This window comes from Camelus dromedarius, chromosome 15, assembly GCF_036321535.1.
Source record: "Camelus dromedarius isolate mCamDro1 chromosome 15, mCamDro1.pat, whole genome shotgun sequence".
Classification (NCBI taxonomy): Eukaryota; Metazoa; Chordata; class Mammalia; order Artiodactyla; family Camelidae; genus Camelus; species Camelus dromedarius.
In genome coordinates this window covers 38,318,697-38,346,249 of record NC_087450.1, presented here as the reverse complement: position 1 = coordinate 38,346,249, position 27,553 = coordinate 38,318,697, and the positions used below count along the sequence as shown (strand labels likewise).

Here is a 27,553-nt window from a genome sequence, read left to right as displayed (position 1 = left end):
ATTACTGACTTCCCTAGGTGAATCCACTGTATGGACAGGCACTATGAGTTAGAAAGTAGCCAGGAATACCCTTACAGCAGCAAGCCCAACTGAAAGGGAAATGCATTATCTCCCATAACAGGTGGTCCAGAGGTGGGCCCAGCCTGCACGCACAGGACAATCAAAGCTCCAGCTTCATTTCTCTGTGATTCGCTTGGCTGCCTTCCTCTTATTTGTGCTGACTTTTCCCTCAGACTAACTAGCCTCATGGTCACAACATGGCTTCCAGCACAGCTAGAACAACCTGCTCCCTTGTTCATTTCCAACAAGAGAGGCGACCTTGCCTGAAAAACATAGGATTCAAGTTTTTCCTTTCTGTCTGTCTGATACAACTCGGGACACAGTCCACTCTTGAATAGTCATGATCAACTGGAGGGGGCCATGTACTGATGGGCTCAAGCCTGCAGTCATGAAGCAATCACCAGCGATTTTATATATATAAAACCAATCTTGGCATAGACTTGGACTCAGGATCCACCCCAGGAGCTAGAGATGGACCAGCTTCTTCTGAGTCCTCTGGCTATATTTATTCCCTTTACTAAGCTGGGGTTGTGTTAGGAAGGAGGAAGTGGGGAAGCAGGTTCTCGGCTTAGGCAACCAACAATGTCTAGTCCAGACAGCCTGACTTAGGGCACATGTTCCAGGAGCCTGGTGTGTCCTCAGAAGCCAACATATTGAGAAAAGGCAAAATTTCTCCTGTCTTCCTTGCTTATTTGGCTTGAACTTTTCTTTGGGCATTCCTTACAATAAAATTAGGAAAGAATTGGAAAGAAGGGAAATAAGAAAGACAAATTACTGTCCTCTCTGGCTTATTCTTTCTGTCTCCTTCACAGAATACGGGGGACTATAACAGTGACCACTGGAGTCGTGGTAACAGGAAATGCAGTGTTACAGGCCTGGCCCTGAGGAATGTGATCTATTTAAAGGTTTACTTGCAGATTGAGGTCACCTCCACATTGTAAAGGCCTTTTTTAGTGCCAGCCTTCCCTTTTCCAGCCTTACAGATCAACTCACATCCACTGACAAGCAGCTGAGGCTTTACATTAGGCAGAGATGAAGAAAGCAAGGCTGCAGATGTGGCTTCTCCCCATTCAGAGATGTCTGTCCTCAAGGGATTTTTGGCATTTTGGAAATATAGCAGAAGCCTCTCATAACTATTCAATGTTTCCAAATGAACACTGGCTCTTTCTACCTTGTGGACAAAGGGTATTGTTAGGTGTTCCCCCATGTAGCATCATAGATCAGACAAACACCAGCATTACATAAATCCTGCATGCCCACTAGGGCAGATTTTCTCCAAGTGAATGGCTCATGGAAGCCTCAAGGGGCCTTATTAAAAATGATGAATGCAAAAATAACTTTTAAGCCCTCCATGTCTCCCCATTACCTAAAGGATCAATTCCGCATTCTTTAGGCATGACTTTCAAGGCTGACATGGCCTTGCTTTCCTCCCTAACAGTCTGACTCCTCTCCCAGCCTGGCCCAGCAGCTCCCAGGTCCTGAAGCTTCTCCATCCCCTTTGTCCTGTCCTTCCCTCACCACTCATTGTCTTCCAACCTGCCAGTTAAATGAATTCAAGCCTCTTCCAATCCTCATGCCTCAGGCCTATTCAGTCATCTACCCTTTTCGTTATTACATATCCTTGAGAGCAGAGGGTCTCAATTGTGGCTGCACAGTGGAGTCACGTGGGGAGCTTTAAAAAAAATATGGACTCCAACTAAGACCAATTAAATCAGAATGCGGATGAGGGAAGTGCACTTGCTTATTATGAAACATCTATGGCAAGCAGTGAAACGAAATGCAGGGCCTCTACACTCAGACTGCCTGGGTTGAATTCCAGCTCCTCTTCTTTCCAGCCCTGTGACCCTTGGGCGAAGTACTTAACTTCTGTGTGCCTCCAATTCCTTACTTCTGAAATTAAGGCAAGAAACAGCCCCTACTTGATCAAGTTGTTGTGAGGATTAAATGAGTTAATATATTACTGACACTTAAAAAGCTCAGTTAATGCTAGTTATGATGAGTGCACATCAGTTTCTTTCTAGAAGACTCACAGCAACCTGATGATAGGTCCTACACCTTCTTCCTCTCTGCCTAGCACAGTGTACACACCCAAAATCTTTTGGAATGATTAAATGGATGCATGATTGAAGATGAATTTTGACTTGAGGAGATCAGAGAGATTTACCTAGAAGAGGTGGCCCATGAGTAAACTTTGAAAAATGGATAAGCTTGTGAGAGGCAGATGAGGTGTGGTAAGGTATTCCAGACAGAACAGTAATAAGAGCATAAGCCAAGACACAGATGTGAGGGTGTAGAGAAAAGACCAAAAGCCCGGGGTGTACTGGAGTCAGAAAAGAGGATTACAGAAGAGAATTGCAGTGAGATGGTATGAAAGGTAAGGTGGGCCACTTCATTAAGTTTGTGATGCCTCACTAAGGAATATGGGCTTTGTTCTGCAGAGAATGATGGACTGTGAAGAAGAATTCTGAGAGTGAGTGCACAGTCAGACCTATGCTTTGGGGAAGTGATCCTTTCCAACCAGAGAGAAAGGTGACCTGGAGCAAGAAAAGCAAGAGTCAAGGAGAGGGTTAGGAGATTACTGTAGCTTCTCATTTGATATCAACACTATCTGTATATGTTAAGTGTTCCCAAGAGATCATTCTATTAATTTCTGATTTATTGACATTTGTGCACAGGGTAAAAATTTAAATATAACAAAGCTGCTCACTCCCATCTCTGATCACCACTTACCCAGTTCTTTTCACCTGAAGCAACCACTGCTTTTGAAAATAAAAAAGATTATAAGAGTACTATGAATAATTGTACACCAACAAATTGAATAACCTAGATGAAATGGACAAGTTCCCAGAAATGCAAAACCTACCAAGATAAATTATGAAGAAAAAAAAATAGACCTATAATTAGTAAGGAGAATGAATCAGTAATCAAAACTCTTGCAACAAAGAGAAGCCCTGGACCTGATGACTTCACTGTTGAATTCTACTAAACATTTAAAGAAGAACTGACACCAATCCTTCTCAAACTTTTCCTAAAAACTGAAAATGAACTCATCCTATGAAGCAATCGTTACCTGGACACCAAACCAAAGACACTACAAGAAAAGAAAACTATAGTTTCCCATACTAATACAATATTCCTTATGAACATTGATGCAAAAAGATCCTCAAGAAAATATTAATAAACTGAATTCATCAGCATATTAAAGTAATTATACACTATGACCAAGTGGGATTTCTGTAATGCAAGAATGGTTGAACATATGAAAATCAACTGATGTAATACACCATGTTAATAGAACAAAGAGGGAAAAACCCACATTATTATCTCAGTTGATGCAGAAAAAGCATCTGACAAAATTCAATACTATTTCATGATAAAAACGCTCAACAAAATAGCAATAGAAGAAAACTATCTCAACACAATAAAATTCACATATGAAAAACCCACAACAAATGTCACACTCAATGGTGAAATACTGAAGCTTTTCCTCTAAGGTCAGGAGCACAGCAAGGACACCTGCTTTCACCACTTCTATTCAACATAGTATTGGAAGTTCAAGCCAGAGCAATTAGGCAAGAAAAAGAAATAAAAGGCATCCAAACTGGAAAGAAAGAAAGAAAATTAGCTCTGTTTTTGGATAATATAATATTATACATAGAAAAGCCTAAAGATTCCACAACAAAATTGTTAGAACTAATAAATGAATTCATCAAAGGAGCAGGATACAAAGTCAACACACAAAAGTCAGTTGCATTTCTGTACACTAATAATGAACAATCTGAAAAAGAACTTAAGAAAACAATTTCATTTACAACAGCATCCAAAAGAATAAAATATTTAGGAATCAACGTAACCAAGGAGGTGAAAGACTTGTACAATGAGAACTATAAAACATTACTGAAAGAAACTAAAGAAGGCATAAATAAGTAGAAACATATCCCATGTTCATGGATTGGAAGGCCTAGTATTGTTAAACTATAAAAACTACCTTAAGCGCTCGACAGATTTAACACAATATCAAAATCCCAATGACATTTTTTGCAGAAATAGAAAATAACCATACAAAAATTTATATGGAATCACAAAGGACCCCAAATAGCCAAAACAATCTTGAAAAAAAAAAAGAGAGAGAGAGAGAGAGAGAAGAGCTGGAGGACATATAGTTTCTGATCGAAAAGAACTTATCACAAAGCTAAATAGTAATCAAAACAACGTGATACTAGCATCGGTACAGACATATACACAAATGGAATAGGACAGAGAGCCTAAAATGAACCTACATATATGGTCGTGATTTTTTTGCCAAGATTATTCAGTGGGGAAAAGGCAGTCTCTTCAACAAATGGTGCCAGGAAAAGTAGATATCTACATGAAAAAGAAAGAAGTTGGACCCTTACCTAACACCATATATAAAAATTTACTTGAGTGGATCAAAGATCTAAATGTATGACCTAAAATTATAAAACTCTTAGAAGAAAACATAGGACAAAAGCTTCACAACCTTGAATTTGGCAACAATTTCTTGACTATGACACCCAAAAGCATAGACAACAAATGAAAAAATAGATAAATTGGACTTCATGAAAATTTTAGAATTTTGTGCACAAAAAGATACTATCAGTAGAGTAAAAAGGCAACCATAGAATGGGAAAAAACATTTGCAAAGTATATATCTGATAAGGGATTAATATCTAGAATATGTAGAAAACTCCTAATATTTGACAACAATCAAAAAACAACCTGATTAAAAACTGAGCAAAGGACTTGAATAGACGTTTCTCCAAAAGTATACAAATGGCCAAAAAGCACATGAAAAGAAGCTCAGTATTACTAATCCTTAGGAAAATGCAACTTAAAACTACAATGAGATGCCACCAGATACCCGTTGGGATGACTACTATCAAAAGAAACAGAAAATAACAAGCGTTGGGGAGGATATAGAGACATTGGAACCTTTGTGCACTGTTAGTGGGAATGTAAAATGATATAGCCACTCTGAAAAAACAGTATGGAGATACTTCCAAAAATCAAAAATAGAATTATCATATGATCCAGCAATTCCATGCACAAAATAATTGAAAGCAGAGTCTCAAAGAAATATTTGTGCTATGTTCATAGCATAATTATTCACAATAACTAAAACACAGAAGCAATCCATGTGTCCATCGGCAGATAAATGGATGAGGAAAATGTGGTACATACATACAATGGATGGAATATTATGTAGCCTTAAAAAGGAAAGGAAGTCTGTCATATGCTACAACATGGAAGAACCTTGAGAACATTATGCTGTTTGACATAGGCCAGTCACAAAAAGAAATTACTATGATTCTACTTATAAGAGGTAGTTAGAGTAGTCAAAATCACAGAGACAGCGGAATGGTGGTTGCCAGGGGCCAGGGAAAGAGGAGGATAGAGAGTTACTGTTTACTGGGCATAAGGTTTCAATTTTACAAGACAAAAAGAGTTCTTAAGGTGGATAATGGTGATGACAGCACATTACGAATTTATTTAATACTGCTGAATTGTACACTTAAAAATGGTTAAGATAGCCAATTTTATGTTTTTGTATTTTACCATAATTTTAAAAATTGGAGGAGAAAACTGTGAAGAACCTTAAAATTATAAGGCAGTATTATTATTTATTTTCTAACTCTGGGCAGCAAGAGATCTAATTAAATTGGCTGGCTACTCTTCTTACATTAATTATATTTTTATCTCACAGCAGCCTTCATTTGTCTCACCAGAATTTCATATTCAGGATTCTTTATATTACATCTCACAGACCAGTCCACAAATTTATGAATCAGGAACACGTTCTTTTGAAAACCTCTATTGTTCCATTTTTGTGAGAACCCTGCTGGGCACATAAGACATTAAGGTTCCAACATTACTGTGCAGCCCATAGCTCCCTGATGTGGAACTGCCTGTAGAAACTGCTTAACAGTGCTGGTGGCCATCCCAATGCCCAGCTTCTGGAAGGGCTGAGAGAGGGTTTGAATTTTTTTTCACACATTTCAAACGGCACATTTACATTTTAAATGTATAAGTAAATGAACCAAGTAAGGAGAGAAACTGAAGTGGTAGGAAAGAAGCCTCAAACCATTCTGATTCCAAGAGGCGAGAGCGATTCTGGTCGGGTTCCACTCCTGATGAGTCAGCACTGGGGTGATACCTCCTCTGGGGTTAGCATGTTTCCTGGAATCCTGTTTTTTCCCCCCACTCCATTCATCCCTGTGTGTAAAGGTCAGGTCCATCGTGTCTTCTCAAGACATAGGACAGATCTGAGAGCCCTTCTCTCTGCAATTTCCTCTCTCCTTTTGGTATGTTTGTTGACTATCAATAATGCTTATTGAAATATAATCCACATACCATAAAATACACCTTTGAAAGTGTACAATTCAGTAGCTTTTAGACTATTTACAGATTGTCTTCCTTTTGTTTTTTTTTTTCTTTATTTCCTAGGGACAGGAAAGAGCCCCAACGACTCATTCATTGATTCAGTATAGTTACTAAGCACATAAAAAAAAATCAAATCAAATCAAAATCCCTGCCCTCACAGAGCTTGCCTTCCAGTGGAGAACACAAACAATAAACAAATACAATCAGCAAAGTATGGAGTCTGTCGGAGGTGATAAGTGACTGGCAACCAAGATGGTAGGGAAAGGACAGGGTGTACGGATGATGATGCGTGGGACAGGGATTGCAAATTTAAGTTGGGTGATTAGGGAAAATCTCAAGAGAAGATAATGTTTAGGCAAAGACTTGAAAGAAATGAGGGAGTAAATCGTGTTCTGACCTGGGGGCAGGGCACCCAGCTAGAGTTAACAGTAAGCGCAGAGACCCTGAGGGGAGAGGTGTGTTCTAGAAATGAGCTGGCTGTGCCTGGAATTTAATACGTGAGGAGAATAGAAGGAAATGATGTCAGAGGGGCGAATGGTGGCCAGTCTCGTGGGGTCCTGAGCCACTTGCCAAGATTGTACCTTTTATTCTGAGTAAGGTAGAAAACCGGAGAAGTTTTCATCTGAGGAATGCCATGAACTGACTGACGTTGAGCAAGAACATGCTGGTTGCTGTGTAGACTTCAGTGTGAAGAGGGACACAGCCTGGATAGAAGGCTAAGTGCAATAACCCAGTGAACCCATGGCCTGGGCCAGGCAGCAATGGTAAAGATGATGACAAGTGGTCAGATTCTGGATGTATTATGAATGTACAGCCAACAGGCTTGGCTGATGGAAAAGATGTGGGACATGAGAGAAAGAAATCTAAGATGATTCACAGACAAAGTGTCCAGTGCTGGATGGTAACAGCCATTTGGAGGAGCTAGTTAGGTGGAGCTAGTTAGGCTAGTCTGGTAGGAGAGCTTAATACCCTGCATTTATTCCAAGAGGAGACTTACATTTGTAGGCCTGAAAACATATGAGTTGATCTGCAACTTTTCAAATTAATAAAAGACAAAAAAGTGTACTTGTTATCACACTATTTCCGAAATATGACTCAGCTATTTAATAGATTGTAATGTATGACCATTTTTATTTTGAAGATAAAAACCGTTATTTGCCTATTTCTTAGCCAGTGGTCAACTACCTTAATTAGGAAAAAATTTTTTAACACATTGCAACTGTTGCTAGAAATTGGCAAAGTGACGGGTTCTGTTTGGGCTTACTCTTGCTGCCTAATTTAATTGTTTGTAATAAAGCTTTTCATATACTGAACAGTGTTATTTAAGTTAATTGCATCAAGTGCTTGTATTACTGCCTCAACCATAATTCTAATAATTGCTTCTTGTTAATAAACTCTGCACAGCACTGTATCCAAATATTAAACATAAGCTTGCTCTAGACCTAGCTAGTACCAGATTGTGTTTCTCTCTTTCCAAATCTCCATGCAGTAACACCACTTTGGTTGCTTCAAAATCAGCTACGATGGGAGGACTTACAACACAGAAATTGGCAAATGCTCTAAATCAGGGCTTTTTTTTTTTTTTTTTTTCCCAGACAGCAGGTTTCCCAGCACTCCCCTGGGCATACCAGAGTATAGGGTTATGAATGCCAGCTAGAGCCTAAAGGCCACAGAGCAGTGGCACTGGGGGGAGAGGATGCAGTGGGAGCCACCTGCCACAGAGAGGAAGAGGGCTTTATCACGGACAGTGCTTAGAGTTGCTGGTTTATAAGGATAACAGAAAGCAGAACGATTTTAAGTCTTTAAATTCTCTACAGACAATGTGCTTCCTTCTTGCCTAAACCCAGGGCAGATCCTTCCCACCTACTCCCACCTCCACTCTAATCATACTTACTGCCTGATCACCAGGAATATAACATTTTCTCTTTCTATGTCTTAAGTTTCCTTATCTGTTCAGCTGGGATCATAAAATCTGCCATCCTGCTCAGTGTGCAGATTCTACACTATGTAGCATGCACCGTATGTGTTCAATTAACGGTGGTATGAATACACCTTCAAGGGTCTCATAGCCTTAGTGAAGGGGAACTCCTAATAGATCAACAGCATCTTCTTATCCACTGTGCTTTCCAATCTCTAAGCCTCTGTCAGTGCTCAACCTCCGACTCGGAGCCACGTCATCTCCTATTTTCATCTTGCAGAATTGACCCAGTTGCTGCCAGCTCTATGAGGCTCTGTCTTATTCCCACAGCTGACATAATCTCTTCCTCCTCTAAAATTCCCTGACTTCTTGGGGGGACTCTCTGGCACTGTCTCAGACCTACTGGATTAGAATCTGCATTATAATAAAATCCCCAGGTGATTCGTATTAAGATTTAGGAAGCCTTGCTCTAAATCACTGGTTCTCGAACTTGGCTGCACACTTGGAATTGCCTGGGGAGATTTTTAAAAAGCTTAATGCCTAGATCCCACCCCCAAGAGATTCTATTTCAATTGGTATGCGGTGCAGCCTGAGTATCAGGGCCTTTTAAAACTCCCAGATGATACTAATATGCAGCGAAGTTTGAGAACCACTGGCCTGTAAAGCCCCCCTTATTCTCCCTTTTGGGGCCTGCACACTGTCTATTATGTTTTTTGTGTCTACATATGTTTTCCCACATCTATTAAAGTATAAATCTTTTAAGAACAAGAACTATTCTTAATTCAATTTTATAGCTTCCTCTCTAACAATACCTAGCCATATATGTTTAATAAATATTTACTGAATGAATAATGAATGGATACTCTTTGTAATATAAAACAGTTTGTAATCTAAAAATGTTCTCTAAATACCATAAATGTGGCTTTTGTCCTAATTTGAAGGCTGGTTGAACACATCCTCGAAATTGTGGAATTATTTCCTCTTCAGTTCTAAGGCCAGGTCTCTGAAGAAGAGGAGGCTGGTGGCTAGAATAGGTTTTCCAACTGAGAACAGACTCTCTGGGTACCAGTGCCGGTAGCCACTGCCATCTCTGTGAGGTGTTTACAGAAAGCCACAGCTTGAAATCCTAAGACTCCAGAGGGCAATGCAAAATGAGGCAGCCCCTCCCTACACTCTGAGCATCCAATGCAGAATTCTTGGCTGAAATATGACGGTGTTACTGTTTCTTCCTCCCTAGGGTGCCATTTTGGTATTTATGGGGATTGTTGTCCTCACTATGAAGGCATCTGTTATTGAAGTGTTCCTTGGTAAGTACTTTTATATGTGTATCTGGATACGCTTTTAACATCCTCCTAATGTCCACAGAATCCTGCCAAGAAGAGGTTTAAACCAAGACAGAGCATATAAACAGTTCAGTGTATCTTTTTATAATAAACATTTTGGAGAGATGTTTAACTGCAAATGCTAAACATAGATCAAATTCAGGATGTGTGTCTATATATTTTTTATAGAGAGCAAATATATGTATTACATATGTATGCCTCTATGCATTACACCTTATGCACACATATACACACACACATATTTGTATGTATATGCAACTAGCAAATATTTCAGATAGAGCATATTTACAGGTTCTGAATTTAGGGATCTTCTTGTTTCTTAATTTCTCAAAAAAAAAAAAAAATCTTATCAATGACATGGTCTTACTTGGACCTAATGGCAACTCATACTCTTAGAGATGAAACCGTTTAAACTTATCCATTGTTATCAGAGAACACAATTTGGGGTGGGCCCTGAAGGAGCAGCAGGTCAACCAGAAGAAAAGTGATGATGGGTTCAGCACTAAGCACAAGGTTAATCTTCTGCTAGTCTTGACCCCAAGGCTGTAGCCTTGTCAGGTAGAGTGACCCTGTGGGTCACTGTAAAACTACTGCCAGCGCAGGGTACAAAGCCCTTTCAGACAGTCGGTGTTAGTTTACTAGAGCAGCCATAACAAAATACCACGAACTGCGTGGCTGAGAACAACAGAGTTTTATCCTCTCACAATTCTGGAGGCTAGAAATCTAAAATCACCATGTCAGCAGGGCTGGCTCTTTCAGAGGGCTGTGAAGGTGAAATCTGTTCCATGCCTCTGAGCTTCTGGTTGGCTTGCTGGCAGTCTTTGGCATTCCTTGGCATCACCCGAGTCTCTGCCCTCCATCTTCACATGGTGTTCTCCCTGAGTGTGTCTGTGTCTGTATCAAATGTCCCCTTTTTGTAACACCAGTCATATTGGATCAGGCGCCCAGCCTACTCCAGTGTGACTGCATCCTAACTTTAATTACATCTACAACCACCCTATCTCCAGTCGAGGACACCTTCTGAGGTATTGGAGGCTAGGACTTCAACATGAAATCCTATGAATCTGGGGTGAGGGGAAACACAACTCAACCCATAGCATAGTCAGAATGTTCAAGACCTGTGTAGACAGAGTCTGCATGGTAGATGGAAGACTGGAGGAGGGAGAAGACACATAGCTGTGAAGGTGAGGGGGCATTTGGCGTGGTGGAGGGACACTAGGCTGGGAGTCAGAGGGAAGAGAAGAGTTCTGGTCCAGATTCCACCATCAACTTGCTAAGGAATATTCATCTTGAGAGCACAGGGTCCTTTATTTCCCCTTTGCCCTTTTGGGAGGCTGTCTCCGGCCCCTGTACTAACCTACAGGGTTTCTTGGTTTCTAACATAGGGTGGGCTGGGGGTGGGCCAGGAGGTTAGGAACAGGAAGGATTAGCTACTGTAAAACAAAACAAAACCATACAAACACTGAGGCCGCTTGACACAGCCATGTCCCCAGCGTCATGGAACCAAGAAGAACTTGATTGTCCTCTCAGCCTGCCCTTCTGCAAAACTCTCTTCCTCTTGGGGTTGCTCACTCAGAAAGCAAGAATTCAAAGTAGAAAAGGGAGACGCCACAAATTTCCTTCCTGTCCTTATATGCCCCTCCCCGGTATGTCTTACTCACCTGCTGTCTCCATGCTAGGGCCATTCCCCTCTAGTCCCCCGGGACCCTCTTCAGTACTGTGACAGCCTCCCTGCCTCAAATCCTTACCTCTCTAACTCATTCTCTACCACACCCCAACTAATCTCCCTAAAGCACATGTCTGATCACCACTCCTTGATTTAACACTCAGGGTTTGCCCTTTGTCTTTACGATGGAGTCCGTGTCTCTTATCACTCACCTTACTTGCAGGTGAGCCCTCTCTGATATGGCCCTGGCTGTCCTCTCCTGCTCTCCCCCCTACCACAGGAGCCACCCCGGCTTCTGGGGACCTTCTCATGCCCCTTAAGGCCGAGTCATTTCTCACCTCCAGGTCTTTGACTCTGCTGTTCCCTTTCCTGGAATGCTCTTCCTCTCACTCCCACACACCTAATGGTCCTCCAGGAAGCTTCCTCTGCCCTCCATTTGATCAGACCATCTTCCTCCATGCTTCCTTGGCCCCCTGTATTGATTCTGATCACAGCTGCATGACATACACCGAGTCATTACTCTGGCTTCTCCAAAACTGTAACTCACCAAAGGCAAGAGCTGTGTCTTGTTCATTGTAGCATTTTCAGTTCTCAGCACATCTCAGACGCACTCAAGAAATATTGCTAAATAAATTATTCTCATCAGGGATGCTGTATTTTTGAGGTATCAGAGTCTGACTCTGCACCCAATACCTATGTGTGAGTTTTCTCCCCACACGAAGTCATTCCCCAACTCCAGCTGGGTGTCCTACAACTCAGCTCAGTTATGATACTATCTACCCCGAGATAGGATCTGACCCCACAGGTTTAGGGCTCAGTCCCACAAGACCCTCCCCACCTCCCCTCCTGCCCATCACACTGCCAGCACTGCAAGTCAGGTTGTCACCTATGCTTCTGCCTGACTGGCTATAAATCACAATTTCCCATGACCCCCTCCTTGGGCTTGATTACTTTGCTCGAGTAGCTCACAGAACTCAGGAAACAAGTTTACCCACTAGATTACCAGTTCATTACAAAGGATATTAAAGGATACAAATCAACAGCAAGATAAGGAGATACAAAGGGCAAGGTCCTGAACAAAGAAGCTTCTGTCTCCGTGGAATTCAGGCCCCCAGCCTGAAAGCTCTTTGAACCCCCTCCCTTTGGGTTTCTATGGAGGTTTCATTGCATAGACATGATTGATTAATTCATCGGCCGTTGGTGATTGATTGAATCTCCAGGCCCTCTTTCCTCCTGGGTAATCAGGAGATAGGACTGAAAATTCCAACTCATCTTGAGGGGATTCCCAAAAGCCACCTCATTAACATAAGCTCAGTTGTGATTGAAACAGGCTTGTTATGAATAGCAAGACGCCCATTTCATCTTTATGGCTCTGATTTCAGGAACTGAGGACAAGAAACCAAATATTATAACAAAAGGTACTCCCATTGCTCTTATCGCTCAGGACATTCCAAGGGTTTGGGAGCTGCCAGCCACGAACTGTGGTCAGAAGGCCAAAATACGTATTTATCATAAATCACAATATCACACAGAACCATCCAATGATCTCCCAAAAGCCCTCTAAGTTAATGTCAATTAGGTGTTTAATTAATAAACATGAGAGCTCGAATGTTTGCTCTAGATACGTTTACGTTTATGACGTAGCAGTTTTAGGCTGCCCATCGTCACCGGAGCTCCATGTATAATCACTGAGCTCACTCATGGGGACAAAGCAGCACGCAGAGCCGAAGGCTGCCCCAGCAAACGTGCGTTCTGGTTCCAGCTTCTGCCCACAACCACCCCCACCCGCCACCCAAAACCACAGCTTTAGCCAAGGGGTCAACCTGGACCTTAGTTTCTTTTCTACAAAACAGATGACCTCCAAAGCTCCTCCCAGCTTTACTATTCTATGATTCGAAGCATAATTTTGTGATTTATGTGAACAGAGAGGATAAACTGTCCTACCCATGCTATGAAGCTCTGATATATTTCGTGATAGATGTTCCACTGAGTGTGTAACTCCAAATCAAAGCATAGGGGAGATCTCAGCTGATTTAAAATGATCTGCTGTATAAATCAGTTTTCAGGAAGGCACTGTGGACACTGTTAAAGACCACCAGAGCCGGGCAGTATTCAAAGCAGTAAAAACAGATTTTCATCAGGAACCACTGCAACAGGGGGAAGGAGACCTCAGTACAGAACCGGGAGAACTGGGCTCAGTTTCAAACACAACACGGACAAGTGGGGATTTATAGCCAAGGAGCAGGTTGCAGGGGTCAGGGGATGGGAATTACTAAGAGGAGACATCAAAGGGAGTAGGGGGATTCTTGCTAAACCAACCGGACAGGATTCCGACTAAAGGCAGACCAGGGCGATCAGATATCGAGGGTGGAGGATTCTCTCTAAACAAGATTCTTGCTAAAACTGAGTGATGCAGGCCCAACAAGGACAGACACAGAAGCCCAAGGTCAAAGCTTAGTTGAGAAGAGGGTGTAGAGGAGCCTGACTCAAGTTTGGTCAAGGAAAGAATCCCTGTGAACACCACCTGGGTTAGTATCTTGAGGGCACTAAGAAGTCAAACAAGAAGTTCATGGGCTGGAAGGAGGTATTCCAATAAAAGTTCTAGACACATAATAAATATTCAGTAAGTACTTATTGATTTGATCATTGGTTACATGTTTCAGCATTTCATGTCTTTTCTTGAAAGTAAATGGATTCTGATTATAATTTATTACTGAAAGGAAAACTGCAACACAAGTATTAACCACGCTAAAGACTTTAGAAAGCACTTTTCATTATTATACGTCTATGTGATTTCAATATGACCAAATTAAAAAATAATTCTTTTTCTAATTAGAAAAGAAACATTCTACATAAATATATATATATATATATATGAAATATACTAGGAAATGGGAAAATATAGAAAATATTATATAGGAATTTTATCTCCACCATTATTAACATTTTGGTATATTTGTTCGAGGTACTTCTCTCTGCATATATTCTAATTTTGTCAGAATCGTCCTTAAGGTTGAAGCTTGTAATTCTGCAGTCGTTCAGTGTTCTGTTACACATCATCTGCAACAAATGCTTAGGATTTCCCCATTGTTGGGACATTTCCAACATTTCATTATTTCCAGATTGCTATTAGCAATAATGCTGTAATGAACATCTTTACATAAATCTTTGTCTGTATCTCTGATTATAACTTGGGATATATCACTAGGTATCTATTTTTTAGGGCAAAGCATATAAATGTTTTTAAGGCTATTGAAATGTATTATCAAATGGCTTTCCAGACAGACTCCTCCACCTGCTTAGAATTTACCAACAGAGTACTGGATAATCTCGTGTTCAGTATTCAATACACTATATGGGAAAATATCCTGTCATTTTGCTTTAGCTTGCATTTTTTATCACTAATGAGACTGAACACTGTTTTAAGCTAATTCATTTGTATTCTCCCTATAAATTAGCTGGATGATAATTTATTGAAATTGAATTTTAAACAATTAAACAGGTAACTGTACTGATGGCCACACTAGAGGAAGAGAAAGAGAAGTAGAGGGAAACTTTTTATTTGAAAAAGTAAGTTCAACATTTAATTTGTTTTGAAATTTCAAGCATGACTAGTGAAAGGTGAGAACTTTTCATGTTAGTCAAAACTGGAACACTGAAGTTTTAAAAACTGAGAAATATGAGCAGGGGAGGGTATAGCTCAGTGGCAGTGTGTGCCTAGCATACATGAGGTCCTAGGTTCAATCCCCAGTATCTCCACTAACAAAATAAATAAATAAACCTAATTACCTACCCCCTTCCCAAAAAAGGGGGGAGGGTATAGCTCAAGTGGTAGAGCGCGTGCTCAGCATGCACGAATTCCTGGGTTCAATTCCCAGTACCTCCACTGAAAAAAATAATTAAATAAATAGACCTAATTACCTAGCCAGCCCCCTACAAAAAAACTAAGAAAAAAAATTTGAGAAGTATGGCTGCAGAGTTGGTAAATCATGATCACGTTGGAACTTTGGCCTCTAGACTTGATTTCTCCTCAAGGCTTCTAGACTCTAATGGCCTCAGTGGCCAGATAACTAATCCCACAAATTCAGAAGTGTGTTCTGCCTTGCACTTCCAAGTGAGCATCCACTATCCATCTCAGCACTTTGTGTGGCTTCCTAAGAAGAGGAACACAATGCTGATTTTTCTCTCACCCAAATTCCATGTGCAAGTCACTATTTCCAAGGTAGCAAGAGACGTCTTGCTGAAGAGGAATGAAGACTTGCGTCAGGGCATGAGCACATCTGCAGCCTGACTGACCAGCCCTCCTCTTGAGGAGTGGTTTCTGGGGACCTTTAATTAACAAGGATGGAAGCTGAGGGGAGGGGCTCTGTGTACCACCGAGAATAATGACTTTATTAACTGCTGCTGTAAAACTGAACCCAGCTCTTCATGTTTTCAGCATGGAGGGTCCTGGGCAAGCAAATGTGAGTGATGGGGTGGTCTTACTGAAATATTTATAGTCCTAATGATACCAAGTCTTATAAACCACTTGCCACAGGCACACAGCCCTAGAAGGACAGTATTTGGTTTTCCACCAAGAACTGAGACCCACATTTAAAACTATTCACTTACTCCCTCTACTTAACTTGCATAATTTTTTTCTATATAATATTTCATACTTGTTTTTAAAAATATTCTAGAATTCTAGTTATTTATTTTTGTGTATAAAATGAAGATGCGGTCTTTGGACAGAGTTAAGTGACATAGAGACTACTATAAACATTAGACCTCCAGGACACTCAAACCCACCCAAACCCCAGAAGTAAATAACACCTAAAAAATGTCTGCCTTCATTCTACTTGGCTAGACTTTTGGTGCTCACTCAGTTCTCTTTCACGGTTTTGTTCTTGCAGGACATGGTATGTCAACTGTCCAGGCCTCAACTAAGCTAGTAGTCAAAACTGGGGATAATTCAGGAGCTACATCACTGGCACAGCTTAGCTATGGATAATCCATAAAATAAATAAAGTTTTCTTAACAAACACTTGGTGACAGGGCCACTTTTTCCTTCAAAAATAGTTGCCAGTTCAAGAATTCCTGAGTCCTGATTTATGCCTTAATGGAGCATCTGTGTTCTGTTAAAAAAAAAAAAAAAAAAAAAAAGGCATAACCAGGAAGTAAAATGCCTGTTTTGTTACTCAGCTGCCTCATATTCATCTCCAGAATTCCAGCTCCACCTAGAAAGTGGGTTTCTCAAAAAAAGGTGGCTAAAATGGAGGTAGGTTAGAGCAGTACCATCTTTGGTTGGGTCAGGTAGAAGAATGCCTGAGGAGGACAGAATAAGAATAGAGACTGACTAGCCTTGTAAAAGGAAAAACATGCTTTTCTGTCTACAGGTAAAATTAGCATAGGTAGACAGAAGTGAGCATTTTCAGACATTATTAATAAAAAAAATTGCTATGAGAAAATTTCACAATATGTATCAAAATTTTAAGTGGGCATATCTTTCAGACAAGAAATCCTATTTGGAACTGTATTTTAAGGAGATAATAAGGGATCAGTGCAAAGATGAAGCTATTTACATTACATTGGGATTTAGCTAAATTATGATACATCCACACATGGCAATATTTTGCAGGCAGTTAAAATTATTGGGAGAGGGACATTAAATGACAAGAAAAAATGTTTCTAAATATCCTTAAGTAGCAATAAGTTATAACACACTGTAAATGGTATGAGCATCATCAAATGTTTGTTTAGTATCTGTATGGGAATCACAAAGACCCAGAACTGCCAAAGCAAAACTCGGGAAAAAGAACACAGCTGGGGGCAGAATCCTCCCAGACTTCAGACAATACTGCAGAGCTACAATAATCAAAACAGTGTGGTATTGGCACAAAAAAAGACATATGGATCAATGGAATGAAACAGAATAGAGAGCCCGGATAATAAACCCACACACCTATAGTCAATTAATATTCCACAAGGATGGAGAAAGGACAGTCTCTTCACAAGTAGTGCTGGGAAAGCTGGACAGCCAAATGTAAATCAATGAAGTTAGACAAATAAACTCACAATGGCTTGAAGACTTAAATATAAGACAGGATACCATAAAACTCCTAGAAGAGAACATAGTCAAAACATTCTCTGATATAAATCATGTTTATATGTTTTCGTAGGTCAGTCTCCCAAGGCAACAGAAATAAAAGCAAAAATAAACAAACGGGACCTAATCAAACTTATAAGTGATTGCTCAACAAAAGAAACCATAAATAAAAAGACAACCTATAGACTGGGAGAGAATATTTGCAAACAATGTGACTGACAAGGGATTAATTTCCAAACTACACAAACAGCTCATACAACTAAACAACAAGAAAACTAACAACCCAATCCAAAAATAGTCAGAAGACCTGAACAGACATTTCTTCAAAGAAGACATGCAGAGGGCCAATAGGCACATGAAAAGATGCTCAAAGTTGCTAATTATCAGACAAACGCAAACCAAAACTGCAATGAGGTATCACCTCACACTGATCAGAATGGCCATCATCAAAAAGTCCACAAACAACAAGTGCTAAGGAGGGTGTGGAGAAAACGGAACCCTCCTACACTGTTGGTGGGAATGTAATTTGGTGCAGCCACTGTGGAGAACAGTTTGGAAGTTCCTTTAAAAACTAAACATAGAGTTACCATATGATCCAGCAATCCTACTCTTGGGCACATATCCAGAGAAAACTCTAATTTGAAAAGATACATGCACCCCAATGTTCATAGCAGCACTATTTACAATACTCAAGACATGGAAGCAACCTAAATGTCCATTGACAGATGACTGGAGAAAGAAGATGTGGTGTATATATAGACAACAGAATACTACTCAGCCACACACACATAAAAATGAAATAATGCCATTTGCAGCAACATGGATGGACCTAGAGATTATCATACTAAGTGAAGTAAATCAGAGAAACATAAATACCATATGATATCACTTATAGGTGGAATCTAAAAAATGATACAAATGAACTTATTTACAAATCAGAAACAGGCTCACAGAGATAGGTTACCAAAGGGGAAAGGTAGGGGAAGGATAAATTAGGTGTTTGGGATTAGCAGATACATACTACTATATATAAAATAGATAAATAATAAGGTCCTACTACACAACACAGGGAACTATATTCAATATCTTATAATAACCTATAGTGAAAAAGACTAAATATATGTATAACTGAAGCACTGTGTTGTACACCAGAAATGAATACAGCATTGTAAATCATCTATACTTCAATTAAAAAAAAATTTTTAATTGGTGTTAAACTCAGTAAAAAGGTACCCATATGAAAACAGACATACAGAAAAAGCCTGAAAAATACTCTATTTTTGTGTTCATCTGTATTTTCTGTAGTACTGTTTTGTGTGTGTGTGTGTTTTACATTGTTCTACAAGGAACATATATTGTTTTGGTAATAAGACAAAAATCAGTCAATGTTATATTTTAAAAACACAAGGCTCAAACTGGTAATGTGACTTTAAATTTTAAAAAGATAAAGAATTCCTCTTTCTTCCCCTATTGTTATGCTCCCTGAAGGAGAGCAGTATCCATCCGCAGTATGCTGGCTGAGGTTCTGCTTTAGTTTCTGAGAAGGAAGCCCTCCCACCTGCAGGTGCCCTCTAAGGGTCACAGAACCAGGTGCTGCTGGAGGGGGGCCACCGGGGGACAGTCAGATCACACCACACCTTGTGAGGAGTCTCTCTCTCTCTCCTTCCCAGTCCCCTTCCTCCTCATCTTCCTTTTCAGATTCTTCCTCTGAGGCTGTTTACACATCCCCTCCGTTGGCCTCTGTCACTCTCGCACACACATGCGAGGCAGTTCTCTGGTATTTTGGAAACTGGCCATTTAGAGACTCAGTGTGGAATAGATAAAAGAGCACAAGAAGGGCCTGGGTGCTCATCCTTTATTCCTGGGACCAAGCAAATCAGTGGACTTCTCCAGACCCACATTCCCGCCTTTGAAAGTGGAGACAGTAGAGTTGATGTGGTGAAATTTAAAGACAGCAAAACAAAGGACAGGTATCCAAGAGGTATTTTTGAAAGACCCTTTCAGCAGAGGCTAAGAAAAGCACAAAGGATACATCTTATTTCCCCAACCATAAAATCAGGGAAAATTGGTTCTACTAATGAGGATACTTTAACATGTGATTGAAGCGAATATAAAGATCAAAGAGAGAAGTATTTGGGTGAATTAATATTGATTAGATATTTTTGCATTTTCTTCATGCAGTTTTGCTGGTGACTGGAATACACTCAAATAAAGAAATGACAAAGAAGATTAAAAGGCCCAAATTCAGTAAGTAAAATAGCAATTCTTCACTGGTATAAGGCTGTGCCTCCCATGTGGAGGATCACTATACTTGTTTCAAATAATTTGGAAGGTTTGGGGTTTTGGGGAGGTTTAATGTCTTATCACAATTACTTTGCACTCAGACTAATCACTAATGATTCTTATGTGTCATCTACTTCATTCCAAAAAGCATTTGAAGTAGGAGTTCTAATTTTAGGGTAAAAGATATGTGGTTCAACTTATATGAAAAAAATTCAAAATGCACATACAAAAACCAGGCAACACTATGTCTCTGTGGTTAAGCTGGAGTAGATATTTTCCTGCCATTGAAATGCTGTCTCAACTCCCCATTCCAGAAAATTCACTCTGGCTGATGCAAAGGCCCAGCAAACCTGTCCACCTTCTAGCACATCCTGGATCAGAAGGTCATCTCACAGAAAAGGTTCACACCCAATCAGTGGAAAGAGGAATAATTTCATTTTTGGATGATACGTCAGTTAAGATTAGATGACAGAAAGTCCAAAATAACAGTTGCTTACATAAGACTGAACTTCCTTTCTCTCTCTCATAAACATGGTCTGGGCTTTTACGGAAGCTTCACAATCTTCAAGGACCCAAATTCCTTTTATCTTGTCATTCTGCTTTTCTCAACCTGGCTCTCAATTCATTGTCCAAAATGGCTGCCCCAGCTCCATCCATCACGTCCACATTCCAGTCAGTTTAGGAAGGGATGAAGAAGGGCACATGCTCACTCCCTTTAAAGATAATCCCATGAAGTCAAATATACCACTTCTACTTAAATTACTATTAGCCAGCATTCAGGAAGAATGGGAAATGTCTTGATTTCAAGTATCTACATGCCTAGCTAAAAGTGAGTACTAGTATCTGGCAAGATGAGAGAATGGATATTGGCAAATAACTGGCAGGACAGGACATCAGTAAAAAATCTCACACTCAAAGATGAGCACACTGAGACATCTGGATCTAAAGTTGTAGACTTAATGGAGGCTTGAATTAAGGTATATTAATGAAGGACCATAAAAGAGAGACTTTAGATATAGTCAATGTTCTGTGCTCTCCATAACAGAAACTTCTGTATAAGTGTTAGATTTAGGTGCCTTGAAATCAGCAACATTAATAGTTTGAAACAAAAGAAGAGATTTAGTTCATGCACCATTTTTTTTCTTCTGCTCCTTTAAACCCTTTGTGTGGGATTTCCTGTTGAAATGAAACCCAAAGGGCAGCCATCCACAGCCTCCTAGTCTGAAATACTAAAAAGGAATCAGTTGTTTATTTATTCCTGTCAGGACCGAGAGCCAAGAGAATTGGCCCAGGGGCAGATGTGTGTTCAAAACAATGATTGGGTTAATATGGAGACAAATGCACACCCAAGTATGAATTCCTTTGGGCTCCTTCCAGTATCTTCATTAACTCAAATACAAAAATCATGAAAGGTTCCATGATTACCATGACAACAGTTTTCAGTGACTATGAAAGTCTGTGCTAAATGACCCAAGGGCAGACCTCTTTGAGAGATCTCAAATGGCTTGAATTTCTGATATGCTGAATCCTAACCTTATTCTCAAAATCTCGCTAGTGATACAGCACATTTGAATCAATAAATGCATGAGGCCTTTTCCTTAATTAGAAACTCTGTCATGATAATTAAATCAGGGGAAAAGATAGGTTCAATGAAGGTAATAGGATATTCCCAGACCATGGTGATATCTGATTCTTCATCTCAGGAGAATTTCCAAATTGTAGTTTATAGCTTGAGGCCAAAGTAATTCTCATTTTTTCAATTCAACATTGTCAACCTGCCACTCGGGCAGAAAACTGACAACAGGAGAGGCACATCATTCATTCATCGGACAAGTATTTATTGGGTGCCAGCCAAGTACGAGGTACTGTTAGACACTCAGATACAACAGTGATTGAGACTCAGTCTTTGCCCTCACAGAGTTCAAAATCTAGAGAGGAAGAAAGACAAGTCTCCAGGGAATTATGTTGCCTCATGTAAGCGCAAGGACTCAGAAGCTAAATATACTTCAAGAATATGGAGGGGGAAAAAGCTATGTATCTGGGAGGGCTTCCTGAAGGAAGTGACACACCTACACTGTTTTCTGAAGGCTGAATAGGGATTGACCAGGCAAAAATGAGAAGAAAAGAGTGTTACCAGGAGAAAGAAAAAAGCACACCCAAGACCTGAAGAGTACAAAGAGCTAAGAAGTAGTTCAGTATGACTGAGATACAGAGTTGGACGCAAACATGTTGAGATAAGAGATGGAGAGGTAAGTAGGTATTAGATCGTAAGAGCTTTGTTACTGTGTCCAGGGCTCTGAACTTCATCGTGAGGGCAGTGGGGAGTATCTCAGTGCAGGTTATCTAGGTGCAGTTAGCAGAAATCCAAGGCCAATTTGCTTGAGCTAAAAAAGGAGAGTTTGGCAGGACATGAGGTAGTTCGCAGAACCCAAGGCAGGAAGGGTAGCTGGAACTCACTGGGACTGTACCCCACGTAGAAAGACGTCCAGAATTGGTGCCTCTGCTTCTCTCTGAGTGTCTGCCACACTGTTCCCCTTCCCTCACCCTGTGTAGACCGTATCTCTCAGTCCTGATCCCAAATTCCTGGGAGACAGATTCTAATTGCATCAGCCTAGGCTGGGAGGGTTGTTGGCAGAGAAGAGTGGTTAGGGTTGTGTTAAGGAAATAAAACAATGCTGCCAACAAAACCCCCTTTTTATCAACATATGAAGAGGGAAGAGAGAGCACACAATGTATTAGTGAGTAAGCATGACGGCTAGACCTGCATGTACTGGGAGGATGGAAGTATCTACCAAGTCTGGACAGAATTTCAGACTAACGTATCCAGTGAAGTGGTAGATAGAACGTTACAATGTCTCCTAGCTGCTGGAGAGAGAAACACACACACCTCTTGAGTGTCTCTTGTACACCTGGAGACCCCCTGAGCTCCTTCTGGAGGTAAGCATTTATGGATCCAAGGTTCTGGAGACCTTGCACTTTCCAGGTGATGCTGATGCCTGGTAAAATTTGAGAACTGGTGGACCAGAGATACCCAAGATCATCAGGGCTGCTTACAGATGTGAAGGTGAAATCATGGGTTCTCTTCAGTGCCCTCTGCCTCTTTTCTAGCCAGCCTTCAATTTTCACCAGTGATTATTCAGGACTAAAAATCTTCACCACCCAGGGGTCTGAAGGTAAAATAACAAGGAGGAGGTCATTTGAGAGTTTTGGTCGGTGGACAGTTTACTGACACCTGCCACACATGGAGCACTACTTTCAGTTCTTGAGGATCCAGTGCCCGAGACACAGTGCCATGAGTTGGCAGAGCCAGATTTGAAACTCAGGTATATGCAAGGCTCAACCCCAGATGCCTTCCTAATGACCCTTCCCAAGCTAGGCAGGATTTAGGAATGAAGTTGCCTGCAGGCAGATGAGGTGTTAAGATGCTCAAGGGCTGTCTGAAGACATAAAGTAGAAGAGATGTGGGGAAAGTGAGAAAAGGAGTAAACAGCATGAGCATCTTCCTTTGGCTTGGCCTGAGACCACCTGCCACACCAGGGAATCTACACATAGGGTTATTGTTACTTCAGGTAATTGTCACTTTCTCTCTTCCCTACTTCCTTTTCCTTTTTCATTTCATTTCCTTCTCATCTCCTTTTCCTTCTTTTTTTTTTTTTTGGTCTACCTGTGGCCCCCAGGGGCCCTTCAAGATATTGCTCATCTCCACTGGAGGCTCTTTGGATCCAGGTCATACATGTTGAAAATAATCCAGCATGGGGGTTTTACAAAAGGGAAAGCAAAGATGAAAAAACGAAATGGGACTAGTTCTTCCGGCTCTCCTCCTCCCACCCATGTACAACTTTCATTCCAAATTGGTATTTTGCTCTCATGTACACAGTTGTATTGGGTATAATTTTATTCTGGCCCTTGGCTTATCACATCCTCTTAATTTCTACATCAAATCAACTCTGACTCCAAACTGCCAATTGCCAAGGGCTGAGAAATTAAAATTCCATCATTACAGGGGCTTCTTCCCTCCCTGCTCCAGTCCGTAGGAGCCTTGTGTAATCTACAACATTCAGGGACAGCCCTTCCCCGCTCAGTGCCCAAGCCTGTGTTATTCCTGGAAGCTGAGCAGCTCCATTGTTTCCTGAATGGTAGGATCTCAGCAAATGTGGGGACACTTCATGCCTAAGGGTCCACCCCAAGGGCCCCACACCCAGAACTGCTCCAAAGTGATGCCCATCCAAGGCAGCTGCTAGGGAACAGGGCACGGCCCTTCCTGGGACCTACCCGCCCACTCCCACCTTCCCAGTCTGGGAAGATCATTTTCTCTCCATTACTCTTTGGGCTAAGTGAGCCCAATCCCCTCAAACAAGGAGGATTCAGAGAGACCAATTCCTAAAGCCTTGAGGGAGAGTCACCAGGCAGCACTGCTCTCTCTCTTGCAACCTTGAGATAAGAGAACACAAAAGTCTGACTGCCTTCTTACAATAGTAAGGGGTAAAAATACAATGAGAAGAAGCAGAAGTTAATATCTTAGCAAATTAATCTGCTGTATAGGGCAGGATGAAGTTTATTGTACTGTACAAAATGAGAGTTTTACCAAGTGTATTTGCAGAGGTGACCTTTTCAAGGCTCTCATTTTCTTGCTGTGTTTTGGAGCCATAGATCCAACCTAATCCATAGGCACCTCACTGGTATTTTTAGTCAGCATAAAACTACTCAGTTTCTAACAAATGACTGAAATGGGATTGCATTTTACTTAATCGTTGAAGGACACAAATAACAATTGAAAGGTTTAGGTATGTTCATAAACTCTTCCCCTAAGGCAGTCAAGATACCTTATGAATTTTATGGGTTAACTTCATTTATGTGTAGATTCCACACTCCAAAAAGGACTGCTCCTCAAAAAAGAATAAAGCTGGAGGGAAAAACCCTCCCAGACTTCAGACAATACTATGGAGCTATAGTAATCAAAACAGCATGGTACTGGTACAAAAACAGACATGTGGGTCAATGGAACAGAATAGAGAGCCCAGAAACCCACAGACCTACAGTCAACTAATCTTCAACAAAGGAGGCAAGAGTATACAATGAAGAAAAGACAGTCTCTTTGTCAAGTCGTGTTGGGAAAGCTGGATAGCAGCATGTAAATCAATGAAGTTAGAACACTCCCTCACACCATACACAAAAATAAACTCAAAATGGCTTAAAGACTTAAATATAAAACAAGACATTATCAACCTCCTAGAAGAAAACATAGGCAAACCATTCTCTGACATAAATCTTAGCAATGTTCTCCTAGCGCAGTCTACCCAGGCAACATAAATAAAAGCAAAAATTAAGAAAATTAATGAGACCTAATTAAACTTATAAGCTTTTGCACAGCAAAGGAAACCACAGGCAAAGCAAAACAACCACCTACAGAATGGGAGAAAATATTTGCAAATGATGTGACTGACAAAGGCTTAATTTCCAGAATATATAAACAGCTTATAGAACTTAATGACAATAACAACAAAAAAACCCCAATCCTAAAATGGGCAGAAGACCTAAATAAGCAATTCTCCAATGAAGACATATGAATAGCCAATAGGCACATGAGAAAATGCTCAGTATCACTCATTATCAGAGAAATGGAAATCAAAACTACAATGAAATATCACCTCACACCAGTCAGAATGGCCATCATTCAAAAGTCCACAAACAATAAATGCTGGTGAGGGTGTGGAGAAAAGGGAACCCTCCTACACTGTTGGTGAGAATGTAGTTTGGTGCAACCATTATGGAAAACAGTATGGAGATTCCTCAACAGACTAAAAATAGACTTGCCATATGATCCAGCAATCCCACTCTTGGGCATATATCCTGAGGGAACTCTAATATGAAAAGATACATGCACCCCAATGTTCATAGCAGCACTATTTACAATAGTTAAGACATGGAAGCAACCTAAATGTCCATTGACAGATGACTGGAGAAAGAAGATGTGGTAATATTTATATATGGAATACTACTCAGTCATAAAAAACAAAATTATGCCATTTGCAGCAACATAGATTGACCTTGAGATCATCATTCTAAGTGAAGTAAGCCAGGAAGAAAAAGAAAAATACCATATATCACTTATATGTGGAATCTAAAAAGAAAAAGAAAAAAGAGGACACTAATGAACTCATCTACAAAACAGAAACAGACTTGCAGACATAGTAAACAATCTTATGGTTACTGGGAGAGGATGTGGGAAGGGATAACTTTGGGAGTTTGAGATTTGCAAATATTAACCACTATATATAAAAATAGACAACAAATTTCTTCGTATAGTGCAGGAAACTATATTCAATATCTTATAATAATCTTTAATGAAAAAGAATATTAAATATATGTATATATATGCATGACTGGGACATTATGCTATAAAACAGAAATTAGCACATTGTAACTGACTATACTGCAATAAAAAAAAAAAAAGGCCTACTCTTCAACTCATGAAGCTTTCAGCCCATACTGTAATAAACACATCATCTGTTTCCCCGTAAATTGTGTCCACCACCAACTCTAGAACAATCCCTGCTTGGCAGAATGTCTGTGCTGAGAGAGAAAAACTTTTAAGTTGGAAAATCTCAGTAGCTTTTCTCCATGTAAGGAAGCCCCAGAAGAGCTCCAGGAGCAATGGCCTTAATTCACAGCGGGGTCAGAGGAGCTAGTGCTACGCAGGTGAGAGCCGTGATGATTAACTCCAAATCGTCCTGCGAAGTCTCTGACTTCAGTGAGCACCTGCTCTTGTACAAAGTGAAATAAAATCATGCAAGGGAAAGCCTTCCTGGGCCCAGCTCCCAGAGCCAACACACGTAAAACACTAGCCTGGATGGCTCCTGTGTGTGCTGTCCTTCCTCTACTGTCTACTTGCTACACGTTGTCATGAGAGCTCTTTTGTACAGTCTGTCTTCTCAACCAGACCAAAAGTACCATGAAGACGTAACTAGTGCTCATTAAGTATTTGTTGGGTGGATGGACAAACACAATAAAACAAAACACTGTAAAATAAAGCGAACTGTGATAAATGCTGTACAAGAATCACAAGGGATCTACAGTAGGACACAGACTGGTTTCTTGAAGGAGCATTTAAGGTAGGACATGAAAAATAAGTAGAATTTTACAGGCAGAGGTAGGTGAGAGGGCTTTCCAGGTGGACTAAGCTCAGATATCACGGGGAAGGTGGGGTCTGGAAACCCTGCGAGGCATGACTGGTTTTGTGCGTGGGGGAGTCATGGGAGATGCAGCTGGAAAGTGGGTAAGGACCAGGCAATGCCAGTCTGAGAAGCTTTATTCTTTGCCTTTCTTTAGAGGGTGGGAAACACAGAGTTTTCTGAGCAGGAAATCTACGTGAGGAAGACAAAAATCAGCCAGATAAACAACAGCAAAATATTTCCCACAGGCACTGAAGCCACATTCTGAAATGGTTTCATTACATTGGAGTCTGTTGCAATTGTCTTAACTTGGGGTGAAATGCACAACCTTTAATTCACATTTACTTCTCTCCAATAAGCTAAACTTAATACCTTGTAAGACATGGAAGGATTTTTGCAATCAACCTTGAAAGGGTGGATATTTCCCAGAGGTACTGCCTCAGCATGAAGAGGTAATTGTTCTGGGACTTGGTTATTTAGTGCATTGGATACTGATGAAAATACAGTTCTGTGATTGTAGGATTTGGGTATAACACGCACACAGCTTCTTCAGTAGGCTGACATGCTGTTAGCTGTAGCAACTTGTAAGTAACCCCCAGTGTTTGCTTGCTCCCTGGATACTTG

General features: G+C 40.6%; 1 protein-coding gene across 2 annotated transcripts in view; it reads left to right on the top strand.

The window, feature by feature from the left end:
* VIT (vitrin) overlaps positions 1–27,553 on the top strand; it is a 92,470-nt gene that overhangs the window by 11,460 nt on the left and 53,457 nt on the right. For both annotated transcript variants that reach the window (XM_010999646.3, XM_031466840.2), the window contains exons 2-3: positions 9,618–9,687; positions 19,656–19,721. In XM_010999646.3, coding sequence (XP_010997948.1) covers positions 9,636–9,687; positions 19,656–19,721 — 118 coding nt within the window. In that variant the 5' untranslated portion in view covers positions 9,618–9,635. The remainder of the gene's footprint in view (positions 1–9,617; positions 9,688–19,655; positions 19,722–27,553) is intronic.